The sequence below is a fragment of the Electrophorus electricus genome, chromosome 17, assembly GCF_041902795.1.
Source record: "Electrophorus electricus isolate QZ-2024a chromosome 17, ASM4190279v1, whole genome shotgun sequence".
NCBI classification, from domain to species: Eukaryota; Metazoa; Chordata; class Actinopteri; order Gymnotiformes; family Gymnotidae; genus Electrophorus; species Electrophorus electricus.
Window position 1 is genome coordinate 21,477,501 of NC_137513.1, and position 20,000 is coordinate 21,497,500.

Below are 20,000 nucleotides of genomic sequence, written 5' to 3' on the forward strand. Positions count from 1 at the left end.
TCTCTGCTTAGCCGGACGAGGGGTTTGCCATCAAGCGCTCGGGGTCGTTGGATTACCCCACACACCCAGGGATGTATTGGATGAGGTATGCTAAATTTGCAGCTTGCCCTTGGCAACGTGCTGGCAGTCTCCATATGACACCCCCCACCCCCACCCCCACCCCCACCCACCTACGGTTTGTCCCACATCAAGCTGCTCCGCCCCTCCACCTGTGCTCCACCTCCGTTCCAACGCTGCACACTCTCTAGCGACGCCTGTCTGTCGCCCCGTGGCTACGCTCTCGCTCCATCAACGTGCTGCGTTTCCACCCGGTTGGCGGGCGCTTTTCCGTCCGAGGGCCCCGGAGCGTGCCCGGGAACTTAGGGAATGTGATGGATCTCGCATCCGTGTTGCATCCCGGACGGATGCCCGCTTATGTCTGATCAGAGCGTGTGAATCCTTCATTTTATGTCTGTGGTTGTCTTGACTCGTGAACAGTTCTTCAACTAGCTTCCCACATGCTGCAGAACATAGGCCAACGCATCCATGAGCTTTGTGTTTCGGAATGCCGGCCCTTCTGTTCACTCGTTCATCTTCTGTTCACTCGTTCACGCTGTGCTCTCACTGTGACTCGCACTGTGACTCTCCAAAGCTGTCCTCTGTGCTTCAGTGTGCGCTTGTCACAACATGAAGGTTGAATTCATTCACGCTAAACAGTACATCACTGAGACACTCCTCCCAGTCTGATCACCTCTTAATCCCGTAAATCCTGATCGGATCGCCTGCTGTTCTCTGCCGTGTGCCCAGGCCACCGCTCTTGATAAGGAGAGGCAAGTTCTCAGACGAGGACGCCACCAGGATGTGAGGTCCGTCCCGCCGCAGGGCGCCTTTCCCCCCGGCACGGCGGCGTGTGCGACCACGGCACTTCAGTCCCCTGCAGAGTTCACCTCCGAGTCTGATGACCTCTCCCCCAGCTCCGGCGAGACCGTCCGCTCCCCGACGTCGCCATTTTAACACACACCCCCGGCCCGAGCTCCTCCTCTGATGTCCTAGATTATAGATGCGGGGAGGGAGGGAGGGAGGGAGGGATGGATGGATGGATGGATGGATGGGTAAATGGAATGATGTGATCTGACATTGTGGTCTAAAGAGCTGTGCTCCCTTGCATGTTTTGATCTATTCCGTTCAAAAGAGAACTTCCATTACGCCTAGACTTTGCTTGGATATATTCATTTTCAGACTGAATTCAGTCTGGGATAATTTCTTAGAATGTCATAGATTAACTGGGGTGAGAGAAAAAAAATTTGCACCATAAAAACAAGAATACCTTCATCATTTCATCCTTTTCTCAAAACGAGCATCTGATTGGATGCAAAGGTTCCCCAGGGTTAGTAAACCTTTAGACTGACCACTTTTGGTGCTAAGCCTTACTTTGATCTGCAGCAGCACACAATGAAACCTCTTTGTACTCCAAGTGTTGGCCTAGTCCTTGTTTCCTCACCTTCTCCGGTGCCCTCTTGTGGCTCAGAGAAGGAAGCACAAACACATGGCCCTCCCGACTGGAGTCATCAAACTGGTCAAATTATTTTAACGGCGAGTTCCGATAGGGTTCTCCTTCTGATACACAAACCTGGTAGACCTTAAGATCATAATCTTCCACTGAAGTTATGAAACCTCATTAGTTATGTATCTTTTGTAAAAAAAAAATATAGATGATCAGTTTTTATATTTATTTTGACATTTATCTTAAAGGTTATACGCAAATCCACCAATTTCTGAGTCACCCACAGTTCTTCTTCTAAAGATTCTTTTCAAGGTTGTTTTTTTTTTTTTTTTAAGTTTTCAATTTTTTGAATATTTCACATTTAAAAGTCTTAAAATTCACTGGGGTCTTGAATGTTCTAGCAATATCATATCATAAATGTATTAGATATCGTATACACGATTTACCAGATAAGTGGTATAGAGATTGGTTAAATTGTGTTTTTTTAATTGACAGATGCTGTTTTAAATATGCTAGGAAAGGAACTGTATATGAAATGTCAGTAACGCTTGCTGCTATAAATGTTTTGTTGATCTGGTAGACTTAATAATGGAGGCACACTGTTACTGCTGAATTTTTAATGGTACCAAGAAGCAATAGAAGGAAAGAGAAGGTGCAGTTTTGGTCACACGGGATTAGTAGCCACGTCACTTCCGCTCAGTTGGCTGGTAACAGATTATAAGAGAAAGACCCAAACTGACATGCGGTCAAAGGGATGAATGCGTCTGCTTCAGAAGTTTGCATTCGCTAATCTCGCACTCAGGCTGCACGTCCTCTGCGGGCTGCGATGATGGTCTAATCCCACCGAGGATAGATGTTTGGAACTGTAGAAGGTGAATGTGTAGCCTGGACCTTCTGAACACCACAGTTCTGAAACTCTGTGTCTGGACGTGTCTTTTGTCGACTGCAAGACTTTGTTATGGTCAGTGGCGAAGAAAAAAAGAAAGAAGAGTTGCGAGGTAAAGGCCAAAAACGTGCCTGTGTTTCAGAGCATGTAAACATTCATTTCTAAGACGTCAGACCATTGGGAATGTGGAAGCATAAACAGAATTTCTGAAGAATAATTTGTTCTATATCAAAATATCAAGCAGCACTGACTTTCCTATCTAAGGAAAACTTGTTTTGTTTTTAAATGATATGATTTATTTAAAATGTTAACTTTCTACAAAATCTGTGAACAAAGTCGTTCAGAGGAAACATTTGTGACTAATACTTCACCCTCTGAAGTCTTCAGCTCATCCCAGGTCTTGTATACACGAGGGTATTATGAACACTTTCACCCAAATAAGATTCCATTTTTAACTTTCTTTGTCCCCAGATTTGATCAATTCTGTCTACAGGCAACACATATAAAGCAACGGGCAACGTAAAGTGTATGTTGGTTTCGTGTGACTACCATTCTGGGGGATGTTTAAAAAGAGCCTTTAGCATGCCAAGGCTTCTGGGATACGACGTTTACGCGAGGACGCACCTGAGGTATGGTGGAGAAGAGGTATTTGTGACAGCATGCAAGACTTTTTCTTTTGCGAATACAGAGAAAAATCCTTTATCTGCCGTGTTACTTATTCTTGTAATGAATTCTACGTGAATGCCGTCTTGGACCTCCATGTTTTTAGATAGGACAGTGACCATATTGTATGAGATCACATTATGTACACCACCGCTATATGCGAAATTATTATGGCTCATATGCAAAAGGTCCAGTGAACTGATCTGTGTGGACACCGACTAGGTGTTTATATAGCTATACAACTGCCTCTTGGGTGGACTGTGTAGGGGCACGCAGCCTTTTCTCCTGATCATGAGCAGAGAGCAGTTTGGCTTCCAAGTAGCAGTCATCCCACAATGGTGCTGGGAGAAACCAGCCAAACCTGGGAATAAACCATGTCCTCAAAGGAAACGCGTGTCCTGGTTTTAAGATTTGGCAAAGTTGAAGTGGAACAAACAGAATGAAGCAAGTTTGTCAATCCCCACCTCATCTAGATTATCACACAGCTACAGATGCTCAACCTCATCTAGAGATTTGCCTGGATATAGTTGCTTGAGTCCATTTCTTTTAGGGATATACATGGCTACTTGTTGGACATGCTTACGCAAGCTTCATAAAAGTGCACGGCATTTAGGATAAAAAAAGATCTGGGTCTTTTGGCATTGATAAGAGTTCACAATGTACACATTTATCATACTGCATGAACATATGCTAAAAACGAATTTGATCACATTTTATTATAAACAACTTAATCTCTTGAACGGTACTGATAAGAGACAAATACAATATATTCAACCAAAAAAGTCCTAAAAATCAATATTGATATCTGCAAAATATGGACAACAGAACCATTTTCAAAAATAAAACAGAATACTTGCAGTAGAATTTGGCTCATATATCTTGATGTTTACTGAGAGGGAAACAAACATCAGTAGGTAATGTTTTCAAATCCAAATGATTCTTCTAACACATTAAATCCTAAATGCACATATAACAAGACTCCTGCATAACAGAGGGACATTTCACAAATAAAAAGGCAAAATCGATTTTTAGAACCATTCTTTGTCTCACGTACAGTACATGTTGGATAGTTCATATTTTGCTGAAAACACGGTGACAGTCTTTCACAAACTTCTAGCCTCCTGTCTGTTCTAGCCTTGGCTAACCTAATCCATAGTCTCATGTTTTTTGTTTTTTGTTTTTTTTTACATACTATATTGCTTACTAACAGTAATCACAAAGTTTACAATATTGGTGCAATCTTTAGTGCCAGATATCAGAATTATGAATCAAGCTTGAAATCAAAACATTTCATTGTAATTTTATTGTCACGCTACTGAAGCTTGATGATGTTGCTCTGTGAATATAACTGACAATCTGAAATCAAATAGTTTTCACTTACTGAAAATCAATTAGGCTAATAAAAACAAGCTCAAACAAAAACATAAGCCCAAACTTGAACCAAACACATTCAAAATTAGTGGAAAAATATTGGCACCATGTCACCAGTAGATTGAAAAAGTCATCTACCCAAAACGTGTTTTACGTCGACTGTAACCTTCCAGACAGTAAAGAGTTAAGATATAAACGCATGCAGCTGCGTTCTTATCATACCCACCCGTTCTCCAATAACCATCTGAAGTTTTAGAAGGACCGTCAGCCCTGTCCTTGAAACTTGCACGGAAGAAGTAATTGATTAATGTTGAGGGGAAACGTTGCATAAACAGTCAAAGTTTTCGGGGGGGGTTTTGTTTTCAAATCAAACAGATTTAATGAGTACGTCACATCGAATTAAAGAGAGAAATAACAAACAGCACGTTTTACAGTAAACGCGGGCTCATTTTGGTCACAACACACCGAAAAACAATTTCATGTTAAAAATCATGACTGACCTCTGACAGACAGAAACTCTTTGCTGCATCACTGTTTACAGACCCTTACAGACAATTTTATGAGTTTCACAAACAGGCTTTAGAGAAGATACCCCATAAACTTCAAGGAATATATTTTGATGATATGCATGTTTACACCATCCACCACTATTTACCCTGAAAATAGTTCTCCAGGAGGTGAAATGCACTGCTACCATATACAAATGTACAGTGCGGAAACACAGGGGTGGTTCCTCTGCACGGAGCCATATTTTCACAGTTTAAACGATGGGACTGCAAGTGAAGAGGCCGATACACATCAGCTCACTGTTGTTCGGACAAAACGCGAAACCTCGCGTTCTGGTTCTGGACCGGAGTTTGTGTGGCTCTAACATTCAGGGGTTTCTGGGCTTTTTGTTTTGTTTTTTGTTTTGTTTAGCTGTCACTGTACATACAGTGCTGTAGTAGTGCAGATACTGGAGCCAACCCGAAGGTTTCGTACAGGACGACACTCTGTACTCGGGTCTCTGTACTCGGGCCCTCTGCTGGAAAAAAGAACCTTCGCCCTTGTCCTTCGAGTTCCCCCCTCTGTGTGTCCGGCTAAGAGGGGCTCGCTGTTACCCCGGCTGTTACCCCGACTGTTTCCCGTGGCAGGCAGAGCCTGATGTCTACGGAGCGCGCTCAGTACCTTTTGTGATGCTCGTAATGCCAGCGGTTGAAATCGATGTTGAATGCTACAATGCTGCCAGACGCCATGCCTGTGATCAGGGTCCTGCAACACAGAGACGGGGGGTGTAAGAAAGTGCCTGTGCGTTTTTCCTTCCACCGCGCCAGCGAACTGCGTGCGCACAGACCTCTGGTCGTGCGACAGGTCCATGGCTCTGATACCAGCGTCGCAGCCCGGGTAGACGTAGAGCTGCTTGAAGTCGCAGGTCTGCCACACCTCAACCACGCCGTTGTCTCCGCCGGTCACCAGCATCTGACCGTCACTGCTCAGAAGGACAGCCTGAGGAATGATGGATCGACAGCACACACACCAGCTGGCATTTGTAATAACAACAATAACCTCACTGCTATTTGTTTTTGCATTTCAAGTTAACCACAAAATCTTTATATCACGGTTTTAAATTGCATAAGATTCCTAAAAACCATGACGTAACTAAGGCAAGCTACGCTAAATGTCTTGAAGCAACCCCGGCGTTTAAGAGGCCCGTGCAGGTGCGTTGCCATGGCAACGTGCTGGCGGAGGACCAGACGGCCTCCACGGCCCGGGGCGGACTGCTCTGCTCTTACGCGGGTGAAGTCGTTGATCTCCATCTGGGCGAGCAGCTTGCCGTTGATGCTGAAGTTGCAGAACTGGCCCCTCTCGTAGCAGATGACGCAGTGGCCCTCGCTGGACACCGAGATGAGGCGTGGGAACAGGCAGTTGTCCGGCCCCTCCAGGGCCCGGAGCAGGTCCCCCGTGATAGTGTGCACCAGACACGGGCCCTCTGCCAAAGGACAGTCCCCAGCGTTTAGTCACACACCAGCCGAACGCGTAAAACGTGGAGCCTAAGCATGACTGAATGGTGTGCACAGACCTCTGGATATGACTCAAGATGCGAATATGACGGAATAGTTCATTATTAAATGATAATGATAAATGACAGGTTGTTCTAGCACAATTGTTCTAGCACTGTTTTGGTCTGAGGTGATGTCAAAATGATTTTTTTTAATCCAAAAGAACATGGCACTACAAGCACAGAGGCAAACATAATGGAAATATGAATGGAATCAGCTGTTCAGAGATTTCCTGTGAACTTGTGAACCGCTTGCTGACCTTTTGCTCCGCTGATGACCAGGCCAAGCTCAGCACAGACGGACACACACACCACCTCGTAGTCGTGACCGGTCAGAACCGCTCGTGCTGCCGGGTAATCGCCTGCACACAGAACCGAGAGAGCTGTACGGAAAAGCCACAGAAAAATGTGTGCGGATAAAAAAGAGATTTTAAACACTGTTCTAATGTTTGATGTGTACTGGTAAACATGACCTCACGCTGAACCAATGGAATACTACGCAAATGGGAGCAAATAATCACTAGCAGTTTTCACTATATGGGCAAATCTATTGTATCGGATGGTGACAGAGGCCCCCGTAACGGAGCACCTGCTGGCCAGGGTTGCCCCGTCTCGTGCGATTTCACGTGCGTAGCCGCTTGATTGATGAGGGGTGAGAGCGAGGTGAAGTGGGGGCACTGGGGGGCAGGGGCAGCGGATGTCACCCTCCCCCCCCCCGCCTGAAACAATGGCACAAACGCCCAATGGTAAGGGGGCACGGCTGCCTCTGCCCTGAAGCATCATGGGAATCTACATCTACAAATACATATTAACCCCTTCCGGTTTCTTTTTGAAGCGGAACAAATCGCCGCATAACACTGCTTGCTCCGAAGGTGTGGTTGCTGTGGTGAAGTCCATGCTCCGGCTTGTAGAAACAACTCTGGGTTTATTTCCAGTCTTACTTAAAAGCTGCGTAAAGAGGAATGTGGTGTGATCAGTTTAATTATGCAGGGAAGAGGAATGAGACTCCAGCCAGAGGCTTTAATGAGATGCTTATTAGAACCAACCCTGAGCGAGAGGCCATTCCAGTGTTTTATTGGCTACCGAGTCGCTGTGCCTACACTGGCCCGTAATGATGTGTATTACACGGGCCCATAAGAACGTTTATTAGAATTCGCTTGCTATGGCATGAACCTAATCTTTCATTAAACCTTTTAGGATATATAGTATCACAGAGTATGTGAGCTGCATGAAGTCAGGAACTCAGAACAATGACGCCGTTAGGGTTAAAGTGCTCACAAGCGTCCTGCTGTGCGTTGCTACAGAGGCTATTTAAAAAAAAACAAATTAACCTTCATTTAATGAACCCTGAGGTCATTAGTGTAATGCGCAGTCCTTTTAATGGACAGCATAATCGATGCACTTCTCTAGCTGACGGTGGAGCCGCGCGTGCTCTGATCGATACGCATGCAGACGCGCGGGTCTGGGTGCTTCCCCAGGGAGGCATGCAGGAGCCTCCGGGGCCCTCGGGAGAAAGCAGGGGTCGGGTCCGAGCCGCCCTTACCCGCGAGCGCTTCAGTCATGCCGTGACAGAGCCTGACGTGTTTCCGTTTGCGGGTGGGGAGGTGGGACGAGGTTCGCGACCCGCCGCCTGGCTGTGGTGCGGTTTTAATCACTGCACATTTAATCGCCGCGTCGACAGCCCGCCTCACGACTACATAATCAATCAGATTCAGGTGGCTGACGAATATTTATAAGGGTTCGCCACGGCAACCTCCGTGGAACGCCGCTCAGGAAAAGGCTGGTGGACCACCGGAACTACAGCGTCGGAGAGACACCACACATCCCAAGATTATCGCTCACATTCTGCTGCAGCATGGACGCAGGTGCAGTTCCTTGATACCAGTAGGTAGTACGAACATTAGGGTGTGTGCTGTTCTGTGTGTCATGGAAAAGAGAACAGCGAGATGACAGGTGTTAGAGGGGACTGCAGCTCTGCCGCAGGTTTACATCTCACAGGGTTCCACACAAGCCTGACAGAATAAGGTCATTAAGACTAATTAACATATAAGCACGCTAATGTGTGCAGCTGCTACAACAGAACTAATATTCGAATTGACAAGGTGAGTGTGCAACACACAACTCGAACCCTGGGCCTGTAAGTAGCGAGAAGAAAATTATTTGCACAGTTAAAAAAGCTTTTAATTCCATTTTAAAACAAAATTTTCAAACAGCTTTGCTTCAAACTGAGCAAAATCAAACCTACATATTAACCACATTAGGATCATATTTAACTGAGGTATGAAACGTCTTCTCTTACAGTCACCAGTAGAGGGCACTGTTACTCTCCTAATCAGCTCACCAAGACCAGCAGATAACACTGGCAGTATTTCTGCACACATTACAAATATTTTCATGTCATATTAAGAAAATTGAAATAATTACTTAACCTGGAAATTCACTCTAAAAATAAGAAAAACACCATCTACAATAAGTAGATATGGTCAACCGTAATGTGCAGGTTTCACCAAAAAGCGGATAAATGTATCAAACATGAAGCAGGTTAAGTGACAGGGAAAGGCCCTCTTAGTGCACTAGGTCAGAAACTGCACAGCAGTCCAAAAAAACTACATCAAAAACTTCAGATGTGCATAACAACATCACATTTCAGGCGTAAGAATAATGGCCTCCTTGTCTGGAGGTGTAAATATCCTGGGAGCTGAGATTTCTCTCCTCTGGAAGCAGGAGAGGAGCGACACCATCGTCTAATTGGAAGCAGCCGAGCTGAAATACTTAATTAACTGTCTGAGGTTCAGTGTAGTTAATTAGGGAAAACTCCCACCTAAAGCAGCACTCCTGACACCTGCGAACATCAGAAATACACACGTGCGCACACACACACACAGACGCACACCCACCGACCACCGTGCAAGGTAGGGAAGATGTGAGTTTGCACGTCTAATATCAAACAAGTGCCCATACGTGACATCACACTAGTTTTGGAAAGGGCCTGCTGGAGTCTGTGAGCTTCATGCACAGATGTTTTCCATCTCTGATACTCTGCACGTGGTAAGGTGTATCCTCTACACTCTTCCCAGTGTGAGGGTCTTTCACCTGTGCACAATTCTAACACACCCATGTTTAGATGAACTGTAGTTCTAATGTCCTGGAAGTTGTCGTTCAGATACAGTCACTGTTGTTGGGCTGGTTAGACTCACTGCCTTTCTGACAGCCCCACTGTTGCTGGGCTGTATAGTTCCAATATACGTACTGTTCTCTGACTGACTGTAGTTCTGCTATATGTGGTGATGTCAGCCTGACTGTAGTTTTGCTGTACGTGAGTTTGTCTGTCTGTAGTTCTGCTGTACACGCTGTGGTCTGTCTGACTGTAGGTCTGCTGTACGTGATTTTGTCTGCCTGACTGTAGTTCTGCTGTAAGTGATGTTGGTATGAGTGTAGTTCTGCTATATGTGAAGTCAGTCTGACTGTAGTTCTGCTATACATGATGTCAGTCTGTATGTCTGCTATACGTGATGTCTGTCTGACTGTAGTTCTGCTGTGCATGCTGTTGTCGGCCTGACTGTATTTCTGCTATACGTGATATCAGTTTGTCTGTAGTTCTGCTGTACATGCTGTTGGTGGTCTGACTGTAGTTCTGCTATATGTGATGTCCGTCTGACTGTAGTTCTACCATACGTGCCGTGGTCCGTCTGACTGTAGCTCTGCCGTACGTGCCGTGGTCTGTCTGACTGTAGTTCTGCCGTACGTGCCGTGGTCTGTCTGACTGTAGTTCTGCCGTACGTGCCGTGGTCTGTCTGACTGTAGTTCTGCCGTACGTGCCGTGGTCCGTCTGACTGTAGTTCTGCCGTACGTGCCGTGGTCTGTCTGACTGTAGTTCTGCCGTACGTGCCGTGGTCGATATGACTGTAGCTCAGGTACACTCACTGTTGTTGGGGTTGTCTCCTATAATGTGGTGCCGTCCACTCCAGTACCACAGCAGCAGAGTGGCATCTCTGGAGCCTGACACAACGTAGCAGTCGCCCCCGATATACGACTCCGAGCGAGCCAGACACGTGACCACGTCCCAGTGGCCGAACACTATCTGCGTGAGCTTGCCTTCACACAAGTGGCAGACAGACACATGGAGACACAGTGAGACACAAATCCAGGCTTGCTGTTAATAGGCCCCTAAAGGGAGTCTTAATAACTTAAAATGCTAAAACCGTAATAAACAGCTAAAACGGCGACGCTTATTTTTACTATGGATGTGGTGCGAATCCTGTACCTGTTTCTGAGGAATAGACACGAAAGCTCTTATCCCAGAATCCACACGCTAGAATGTAACGGTTGTCCGCTGTAACCACGAAGCACTGTGAGTTGATCTGGACGCTCTGGTTCACCAGGTCCGTGATCTGCCTCTTGGTCGTTCCCGCGTGATTGGCTGGAGCAGATGTCAGACGGGAAGGTTAGAGTCTGATTCTGCTGTTTATTTATTAAAGGTCTCGGCGCTCGATGGCTCGCACTCACCGATCAGAGAGTCCATTTCAATAGGCAGATGATGGGCTTGGTCCAGAGAGTACCCTGGAGCTCCACGCAGACCTGTCACAGACACACACACACATGCACACATACACGTGCACACGTGCACACACACACATACGTACACGTACACAAACACACACACACGTGCATACACATATACACATGCGCGCGCGCACACACACACACACACACACACACACACACACACACATTATTGTAATCTCTCATTCTTTTAACAATAATAATGATAAACAGAATTTGATTTATAAGCAAACACTTAAGGCCAGTGACACTGCACAAGAAACTATAAGGTAATATTCAAGTATATAAAAAAACAAAGACAATAAGATTAGGATGTAGAATGTCGAGTTAATCACAGGTAAACACACAGGTGACGGTTTTAATGCAACTGCACAGATTCCTTTGACCCAGCAAGCTGAAAGAGGCGAGTTGTAGAGAATGTACGGTGATGACGATTAAGAGGAGATGAAGAGCGTGAATGGAGAATGGAGAGAGCGTGACGGAGGATACCCACAAGGACGAGTCAGGTGGTAAGGACCAGCCACTCTGAAGCATCTTACAGGCAACTGCACACCAGACGTAACCCCTGCCATGCTTTCTGACCCCTGACCCCTGCCATGTTTGACTGGCGGCTCGCTGATTTGGTCCCGCCCTTGAGGCAGGGTGGTGGGAGGGCGTAGATGATTGGATGTGGGCGGACCTGCGCCCCGCCCTGGCCCTTACACAATGCGGCTGTGGGGTCTCCAGGCTGTGCAGCTGGACACATTAGCAGGGTGAGAGAGCCTGGCCATCACCTTTGGTGCTGACATCACAGCGTCGCCGTGACAGCTGGCGAAGTGTGGGGAGAAAGGGGAGAGGCCACCATTGGGTAATTTGGCCCGTAACCAAGGCACTCAACCTGTGACCTCCAGGCGAGGCTGGTTCTGGGAGGGGCCTAGGTTGGTATTGGCGATCACCAGGTGAGTCATCAAGGTGTGTGTGTGTGTGTGGGGGGGGGTGCTGATTTATTAAGCATATTATATTTTATGTTGGAAAGAGCAGTGGGTAGCAATTTAAATGTGAATTTGTGAATGGGAGAGTGTTTACCAGTGTTCAGTGTGTTTGTGTGTGTGTGTGTGTGTGTGTGTGTGTGTGCGTGCATGCGCGGGTGCAAATTTTATGATTGTCATAAAAACAAAAGACAAAAAAAGAAGACAACGATGGATGTAACAGAGCAGCCGCGATGGCATCCCCGGTAACGGCGATGGCGTGCATGGTAACGGCGAGGGCTGCAGCCTGCACCCACCCACGGTGTTGTGCCAGCGGTTGACGGCGAACAGTCGGCTGCAGGTGACCGTGACGACGGCGGGCGTGGCCAGGTGGGGCAGCGTGTTGGCTGCCACGTGGGTGACGGGCGAGTTGGAGGGAAACTTGAGGACCATGATGACATCCTGCTGCATCTGGTCCTTGAACATGAGCGGACTCTGTGGGAGGAAGCACTGCGGGGGAGGATGAGGAGGAAGAAGGATGGCATGCACTGAAAAAAGGAACATATCACTGCTGGATACACGAGACCACGTCACACGTGTTCGGTTAAATACATTAACGACAGAAGCAAAAAAGTAGCGCATTATTAGAGCAGTCAAGTGTGTGTGTGTGTGTGTGTGTGTGTGTGTGTGGAATCAGTTTAGAAACAACGTCCAAACTGTTATTAAACTGAAAACGACCCAGTGGGTTTTTTCCTCAGTGTGCACTGGGAATAGGTGCAGAGTTCAAACAGGGTAGACTCTGTGAGTTGAGACCTCAGTGCCATATTACCAAAGAAGCACAAAGCACAGAGTCTTCCAGCTGCAATGATTATGAGAATTTCCAGGTGCAAACGAACCACGTAGGAACGCGGGTCTGAACCAGTTACACAAGGAACTGTACGTCTATGGGCGTCTATGTACACTGTACCCGTCTAACGGGCATCTATGTACACTGTACCCGTCTAACGGGCATCTATGTACATGTAAACATTACAGCGGCTCCTCAATCTGGGTCATACGCAGCACAGCCTGCACAGTCTCAGCGAAAACAGAAACACCCAGGCGTGATTTCTCACGATCCCGGCTGAACAAGCTTTCATCTGCAGGGAGAGAGGACGGCCCCGGTGAAGAGGTCTTACTGGGGGGTTGAAAGACATGTGTGATTTGGGGGGGCATTAATATGCTCAAGACACAGGGCAAAGTTCAACACGGAAACAATTTTCAGTTCTACTTCAAGATGTTAAACCAAGATCGTCTGGCCAATCACACAGCTGAGTTCATGGCCAATCGGAGGAGAGGGGTAAGGCTTAATCTGAACTTGTCACTGGTTCTTTTGTACTCCAGCACCTCCTATGTCCTTTGCCCTTCAGCTAAATTTTACTTTTAAAACTACAGATACATAACTGAGTGAAACTAAATGAATGTGAGAGTGAGCACCAAAAAGTTCCTTCTTTAACACAAGGCTGGGGACTGTAGAGGTCAGCGGCGGGCGGACGTGTCACATGTCCAGTAGGGGGCGCTGTTCTCACAGCAGAGCAGAAAAGCCTGTCATTCTGAGGGAGTCATGCACTTTCAAAAGTATGTCAAGAGTGTGTGTGTTTGTGTGTGTGAGTGTGCGTGTGTATGTGCATGTGTGTGTGTGCGTGCGTGCGTTCGCGGGCGTCTGTGTTTGTGTGCGTGTGTGTGTGTGTGTACTCTACGTATGTGCGCAGTGGAGACACTGTAGGAGCCAGGCACTATCTGGGCGTCTGAGATGGCACATCTGTGCGTGCGCTCTGTGCCGACTCCAGCTGGGTGTATTGGCAGTGCCAAGGCACTGGGCACGTTACTCATGAAGAAGATGCCATCCTTAAAGGCGTGGACACATGGAGGGCACATACAGCCATGCTGAAGGAAGGTCAGACATGACCGCCCTCGTCTGGAGTATTCGCCCGTGCACTGTGAACGGGCTGAGGGCGCACGCATGCATGCACACAAAGATAAACACATTTACACACACAGCCTCACCAGGTGCATGGCGGAGCTACGTGGAGGATGGGGCTCGATGAGCAACTGAGATGGCGTCTGTCCAACACTCTGGATGTGTGCCTCTACAGCCTGCAGGGAGAGAAAGAGAGAGAGAGAGAGAGAGAGAGAGAGAGAGAGAGAGAGAGAGAGAAGAACAGAAGGAGGGAGAGATGGAAGGAGGGAGATAGGAGAGAGATGTTGGAAAAGAGACAGTAGGTGGAAGAAGAGCAAGGCAGGGCAGGAGAGAAACAGTAGAAGATAGAAAAATAGAGAGAGAGAGAGAGAGAGAGAGAGAGAGAGGGAGAGAAAGAGAGAGTAGAAGACAGAAAAATAGAGAGAGAGAGAGAGTAGAAGACAGACACAGTGAGAGAGAGAGAGAGCGAGAAAGAGACAGTAGAAGACAGAGAGACAGAGAGAGAGAGAGAGAGAGAGAGAGAGAGCGGGAGAGAAAGAGAGAGGGAGAGAGAGAGAGAGAGAGAGAGAGAGAGAGAGAGAGAGAGAGAGAGAGAGAGAGAGAGAGAGAGCGGGAGAGAACTGTCACTATCGATAGGCATCAAAGTGATGGGTCAATGCAAGCAAATCCCTAACACAGTCCTGCCTCAGACAGAAGGATAAAAGTGTGTGAGCGTGTTTGAATGTGCACATGTGTGTGTTCGTGCACGTGTGTGTGCATGTGTGCGTATGTACATGCGTGTGTGCGTGTACAAATGTACAAGTGTACAAGTGTGTGCGTGTGTGTGTGTGTACGCGTGTGTGTGTGTGTGTATTCCCAGTCCTCGATTGCTACTCTTCTCTGTTCCCTTCGGCCCCCTTCACAGCCTGCAGACTCATGTGAGTGTGTGTATGGGAGAGACAAGCCTTTCCCCATTAACATGATTTAACCGTCCCCACATCAAGACACACCCCCTTCCAGCCGAGTGACGCTAACCTGGGCCGACACACACTGCCAAGCACTGCAGCACAGCCCGCTCTGTGATGCTTTTGTGCCAGAGACAAAGGGGAAAGAACACACACACACACACACACTCACACAGACACACACACACACACACACACACACACACTAACTACTTACTAGGGCTAATAATGTAGAACCTATTTAATTATTGGGTTCTAAAACCCAATAATGTAGAAGAAAGTAAGAAAAGCTATGAGAATAGTGAAAATATATGCAAATAGACAAGAGAAAGCTTGAAGTCAGCATTTTTAAACAGTGGCAAAATGACTCAGCAAGTATTGCATATAAACTGGCAATTAAAGCATCGAAACAATAAACCTCATCATTAATGCTGAGATCAAATGCAACAAGTGCAATGTGGCTCTCATTAAAAACAGATCGTCCAGCGCCACGGCACGCACAGCGCCCAGCCAGACAAGAGCCACTCTGACAACCACACCAGCAGCTGCAGGACAGAGGCTGCATTTCCACGGCGCGTCACATGACCGGGTTATCACTTGTGGCCATGGAGGACGTTTGTGTGTGGTTTTTTGGGGGGGTGGGGTGGGGGTTGTGGTGGCTACACCCAGTGAGGGCTGACGGATGGGTTTTGAGCTCCACCCGCCGACAGGGGGCTTGTCGTTGTCTGTTGGCGCTACCGAACGCAGGTGGAGCCGCCCGTCGCCCCCAGTCGGGACCCGCCATCAATAACCGACTCACGGCGTTGCGCGGCTGTCAAGATTTCGTACGACGGGAATCTGTCAAAGCTGTGGCAGGTGGGCAGCTAACGGCACTTTTTTTGGAGCTGCTATAATCGATCCTTCATCCTGTACATGTGTTTCACCTGTTGAAAGTCTTATGTGCTGAAATTCCTATCATGCTGCTGTTAGGCACCTGGGGAAATATACTGCCTACATAAATTCATGTCTCTCTCTCTCTCTCTCTCTCTCTCTCTCTCTCTCTCTCTCTCTCTCTCTATATATATATATATATATATATATATATATATATATATATATATATATATATATATATATATATATATATATATATATATATATATATATATGCATGTACTTAGCACAGTGATTCTGTGTATGGTGATTGTTAGTATATTAGAAGCACATGGATGGGGTTTGGGTCCTGAATGAGACATCCATAACAACATGTGGTGATCACGTGATAAGTACTCCCGGATATTTACAGTCCTTTACATCCACGTCCAACGGTACCCGTTTCACAGGAAGTAGCCAACCAATACACAGATGAACCAGTTTCTAGCAGGAGACCTTTTTCCAGTAGAGCAAGGTACAATAAACTTTTTTTTAAAAACCCTCCTCCAAACTGGTCGTGTAATTCAAAAACGATCATGTGATTGGTCACCACACCTAGGCTGGGTGTGACCTCTGTGTCAGCAGATCCGGGTTGCATTTGGGAACCATTAAGCATCAGTCAGGGCTGTTTTACGGTGCAGTCCATCAGACAACAATCGAGTCACATTATAGCTATTTTAGGTTACGCGCAGGAACAGGGGGTCGTGACGTCTGCTCAAATAAAGAAATCCGATCTGAAGATCTGAGGGACGGACAGCCATGTGGAACACATCACCGCGTTCCTGTTGGCCAGCATAGCGTGTGGGGATGCCAAGGAAACCAGGGAAAGCACTTCCTGCAAAGAGTCACATTCAACTACCTCGCCATCATGAATACAACCAGACATTCAGGGGGGAAAAAGTACTTCATGATCAAATATTCATGTGCGAACGTCTGTGGTGGCGATGAGATCAATGTCAGAGGAAATTGTGCCAAATACACCAATTATCCTGAAGATCAGCAGCGGTTCTCTGGTTTCAACTTTGCCGTGTAACGCGAGAGGGAAGGCCATGTTTTCTCCAGACGGCCAGACTCCAGAGCGACACCCTCGGAAAACCCGACGGACCCGGAGACAATCTGCAGTCTGCATCCTTCGGCCTGTCACGTTTCGTCATCACGCGCGCCAATACTCCCGTCATCGCACTTCTGAAGGACTAAGGACAGCTGCTATCTGCAGCAGGAATCTGGGACATGTCGCTGGCAGTTAATTACTTTAATCCACACCGAGCCGGCCCTCGTTGTGGATGATAAGAGAGACATCTTGACTTGTCCACAAGCCTCGGTCCTGACTGAGCATGCTCAGTGTCCCCCATAACTTGCGAGACGTCGTTCACCCTCGGTAATCTCTGGCCTCGCGCAGACGGCAGGGCTCATGGATGAACCCGTGTGCGTTTCCTGACCTAGTTCTCGTACAGACAACAACAGCAGAGGACTGTTGGCACTGTAAAAACCTGAGCCCATCCGCTTTCTGTCTCCCACCGTAAGTGGTGTAATGATTTCTCCTTCAAGAATGTTCTTGGATTTAGAAGAGGGTTTCAGGTAATACTATTTGTTTAATAACTGAATTAATTATTAAAAAAATATGGCCAGTGTAATTTTCATTTGTGCAAACGCCATTGCCCACTCACGGGCAGAGCTGAAGCTCGTGAATAAGCACTGAGGTCTTTGGGGTTACACTGAAGCAGGTCGAGAACATGAAGACATGTCCCTTCAAGATGAAGACGTATCTCGGGGTTCTTCTTTAGGGTGCGTCCCATCAGAAGACGCTGAAAGTCCCGCTGCACTCAGACCCAGGCACTGTGTGCAGTGTTCCACTAGCATGGCTGAAATCAGGATGCACTTTGGCTATAAACAGCAAACCACTAATGCAATGCTGACTACATACAGCAGTCACCAATCCCACTCCTTTTTGCTTTGTTTCCTAAAGTCGAGCGTGGGAAAACGCCCGATTAACCTGCATTTATGCTTATCCTTATTCTTAGCAGGTAGGAATTCTTCAGACTTTGCAATCAGGAGATTTTTTGTCTTAAATTCCTAGTAGTCATAATTCCTGACTCAACAGCCTTGGGCGTGGATTAACGTATACCCTAATTCATTCAGGATTGGACAATACATTTTACAGTATAGGGCCTTGGGGTGTAATTGTGTTTGGAATCAGACTATGATGCAGCGTGGTACAACCCGCTTCTTGTGAGGAGCCTTTTTTTTTTAGATCACTGCACTGATTCCCAGCCAAGGAACGCTGGAGGGAATACACGTTTGACAAGGTGAAAGAGTCGGGTTGGTAGTCGGGCGCTCCACTAATAAAGGACAAGAACACGTCATGTCAGTCGAAAGCCCTTTGCGGAGAAACACAAATGCAAGGAAAACAAAGTCGTACGGTCACCCCGCACGTGACCAGAGTGTCAGTCGGGCATCGGCTCAACACAGTACCTATGCCACGTGATGCGCCATGACCTGCGGCGTCCCACGGGGGTCCTCGGGGTCACTACAGCTAGGCCTCCCTTCATCACAAAGGCAGGCTACACGGAATGTCTTCCCAGCTCCGACAAACGTGTGCTTTCATTTTTCATCCTGAGTTTGAAGCCTCGGGTCTGTGTTCAGCTGCTCACGTTTGTGCACAGGATAGCGGTTTTGAACACGTGAGCGGTGATGAGCACGTGTGGCGCGAGCCGTCGTGTTACGAGAACATCTGCACGTCACTCCAGTACCAGTATGACTTGCTGCTATGGCTTTCCTGGCCTCTTCAGTTGATGCGCATTTATGCAGATGCTGACAGCCTTCCAGGAGCACACTGACATGAGCAATCGGCACCTGGTCAATATGGCCACATTCGTATGCTGTTACTGCAGCAATTCATGTCAGGAGGGAATGGATCGATTGCGTGGTGGTTCCGGCAAAGCCTAGTGGTCTTGGCACAGCCTGGAGGTCCCAGCACAGTCTGGAGGTACCTGCATAATCTAGAGGTCCCAACACAGCCTAGTGGTCTTGGCACAGCCTGGAGGTCCCAGCACAGTCTGGAGGTACCTGCATAGTCTAGATGTCCCAACACAGCCTAGTGGTCTTGGCACAGTCTGGAGGGACCAGCACAGCCTCGTGGTCCTGGCACAGTCTGTAGGTCCCAACACAGCTTCATGGTCTTGGCACAGTCTGGGTATACCAGCAGGCAGGCTGTGGTTGATGTGACCTCAAAATAGGTCTGAATTTCACAGGAAAACATGATGATTGCTCCTTCAAGAATGTTGCTGGATTTTGAAGTTAATATTGAGTTCGATTTTTAAGTTTATGTTATTTTGAGTTAATGTTCAAGTAACAACTGAATTAATTATTAGTCCAACTTGTCCGATATTATTTTTTTACGTGCCATGAAACAAATCAGCTGAACTAACATAAAAGCGATTCCAATCGCAGGGTCCTCAATTGACAAATAAAAGTGAATTACTGCACTCAGGATGGTGCAGGGCCTGAGAAAAAGTGGGTGAGCTGAAACAAAGATAATTGCCATATTGTCTGTAAAGTAGCACAGTATGATGAAAAGCTAAGCTTTCTCCATACTGTCGGATAATTAGCCCCCCTGCTCGGTGAGTGATTTGCATAGTGGTCACTTGACAAATAAAGGCAGTCCTGGAAGTGACAGTATATAAATGACTTGTTTTGCAGACAGCAGATGGTGGGTATCACAGGGAGTGAGGGAGAGTGAGGCAGAGGAGAGAGAGAGAGAGAGAGAGAGAGAGAGAGAGAGAGGAGAGAGAGAGAGAGAGAGAGAGAGAGAGGGAGAGAGAGAGAGAGAGAGAGGGAGAGAGAGAGGGAGAGAGAGAGAGAGAGAGAGAGAGAGAGAGAGGGAGAGAGAATGAAAGAAAAAGCAATGGAGAGAGGAAGGAGTGTGGGGGAAAGAAAGCAAAAATGTGAGAGAGGGAGAGAGAAAGAGCGGAGGTGGGGTAGTGGGTGGGGTAGTGGGTGAGGTAGTGGGTGGGGTAGTGGGTGGGGTAGTGGGCTCTCTGCCTACCAGCTGCTACTGTCTTTGAATCACATTCACTAACACAATTAAGCTGCATTAAAACACAGCAACAAAAAAACAAAACTTCAACCAAGGCTGAAAATATTGATCCCACTGATCCATACATATGGAGTACTGGAAAAAATCCACTTAGAGTTAAAAGACCAGATTAGAAAAAAGAAATGAGATTATCATAC

General features: G+C 47.1%; 2 protein-coding genes across 16 annotated transcripts in view; one reads left to right on the forward strand and one right to left on the reverse strand.

The window, feature by feature from the left end:
• dclk1b (doublecortin-like kinase 1b) overlaps positions 1-3,422 on the forward strand; it is a 36,375-nt gene extending 32,953 nt beyond the window's left edge. For 2 of the 5 annotated variants that reach the window (XM_081700550.1, XM_027017950.3), the window contains exon 17: positions 787-3,422. In XM_081700550.1, the coding sequence (XP_081556676.1) occupies positions 787-993 (207 nt within the window). In that variant the 3' untranslated portion in view covers positions 994-3,422. The other 3 variants (XM_027017951.3, XM_081700549.1, XM_081700551.1) reach the window with 3 other exon arrangements.
• Positions 3,423-4,318: 896 nt separating this feature from the next.
• The window catches only part of nbeab (neurobeachin b), a 189,152-nt gene continuing 173,470 nt past the window's right edge, over positions 4,319-20,000 (reverse strand). For 9 of the 11 annotated variants that reach the window (XM_081700539.1, XM_081700548.1, XM_081700542.1 and 6 more), the window contains 9 exons: positions 13,998-14,087; positions 12,269-12,461; positions 10,948-11,019; positions 10,706-10,861; positions 10,366-10,536; positions 6,702-6,803; positions 6,176-6,372; positions 5,737-5,888; positions 4,319-5,654 (listed from right to left, as the gene is read on the reverse strand). In XM_081700539.1, coding sequence (XP_081556665.1) covers positions 5,564-5,654; positions 5,737-5,888; positions 6,176-6,372; positions 6,702-6,803; positions 10,366-10,536; positions 10,706-10,861; positions 10,948-11,019; positions 12,269-12,461; positions 13,998-14,087 — 1,224 coding nt within the window. In that variant the 3' untranslated portion in view covers positions 4,319-5,563. Of the gene's footprint in view, positions 5,655-5,736; positions 5,889-6,175; positions 6,373-6,701; positions 6,804-10,365; positions 10,537-10,705; positions 10,862-10,947; positions 11,020-12,268; positions 12,462-13,997; positions 14,088-20,000 lie in introns of those variants that run through there. The other 2 variants (XM_081700540.1, XM_081700541.1) reach the window with 2 other exon arrangements.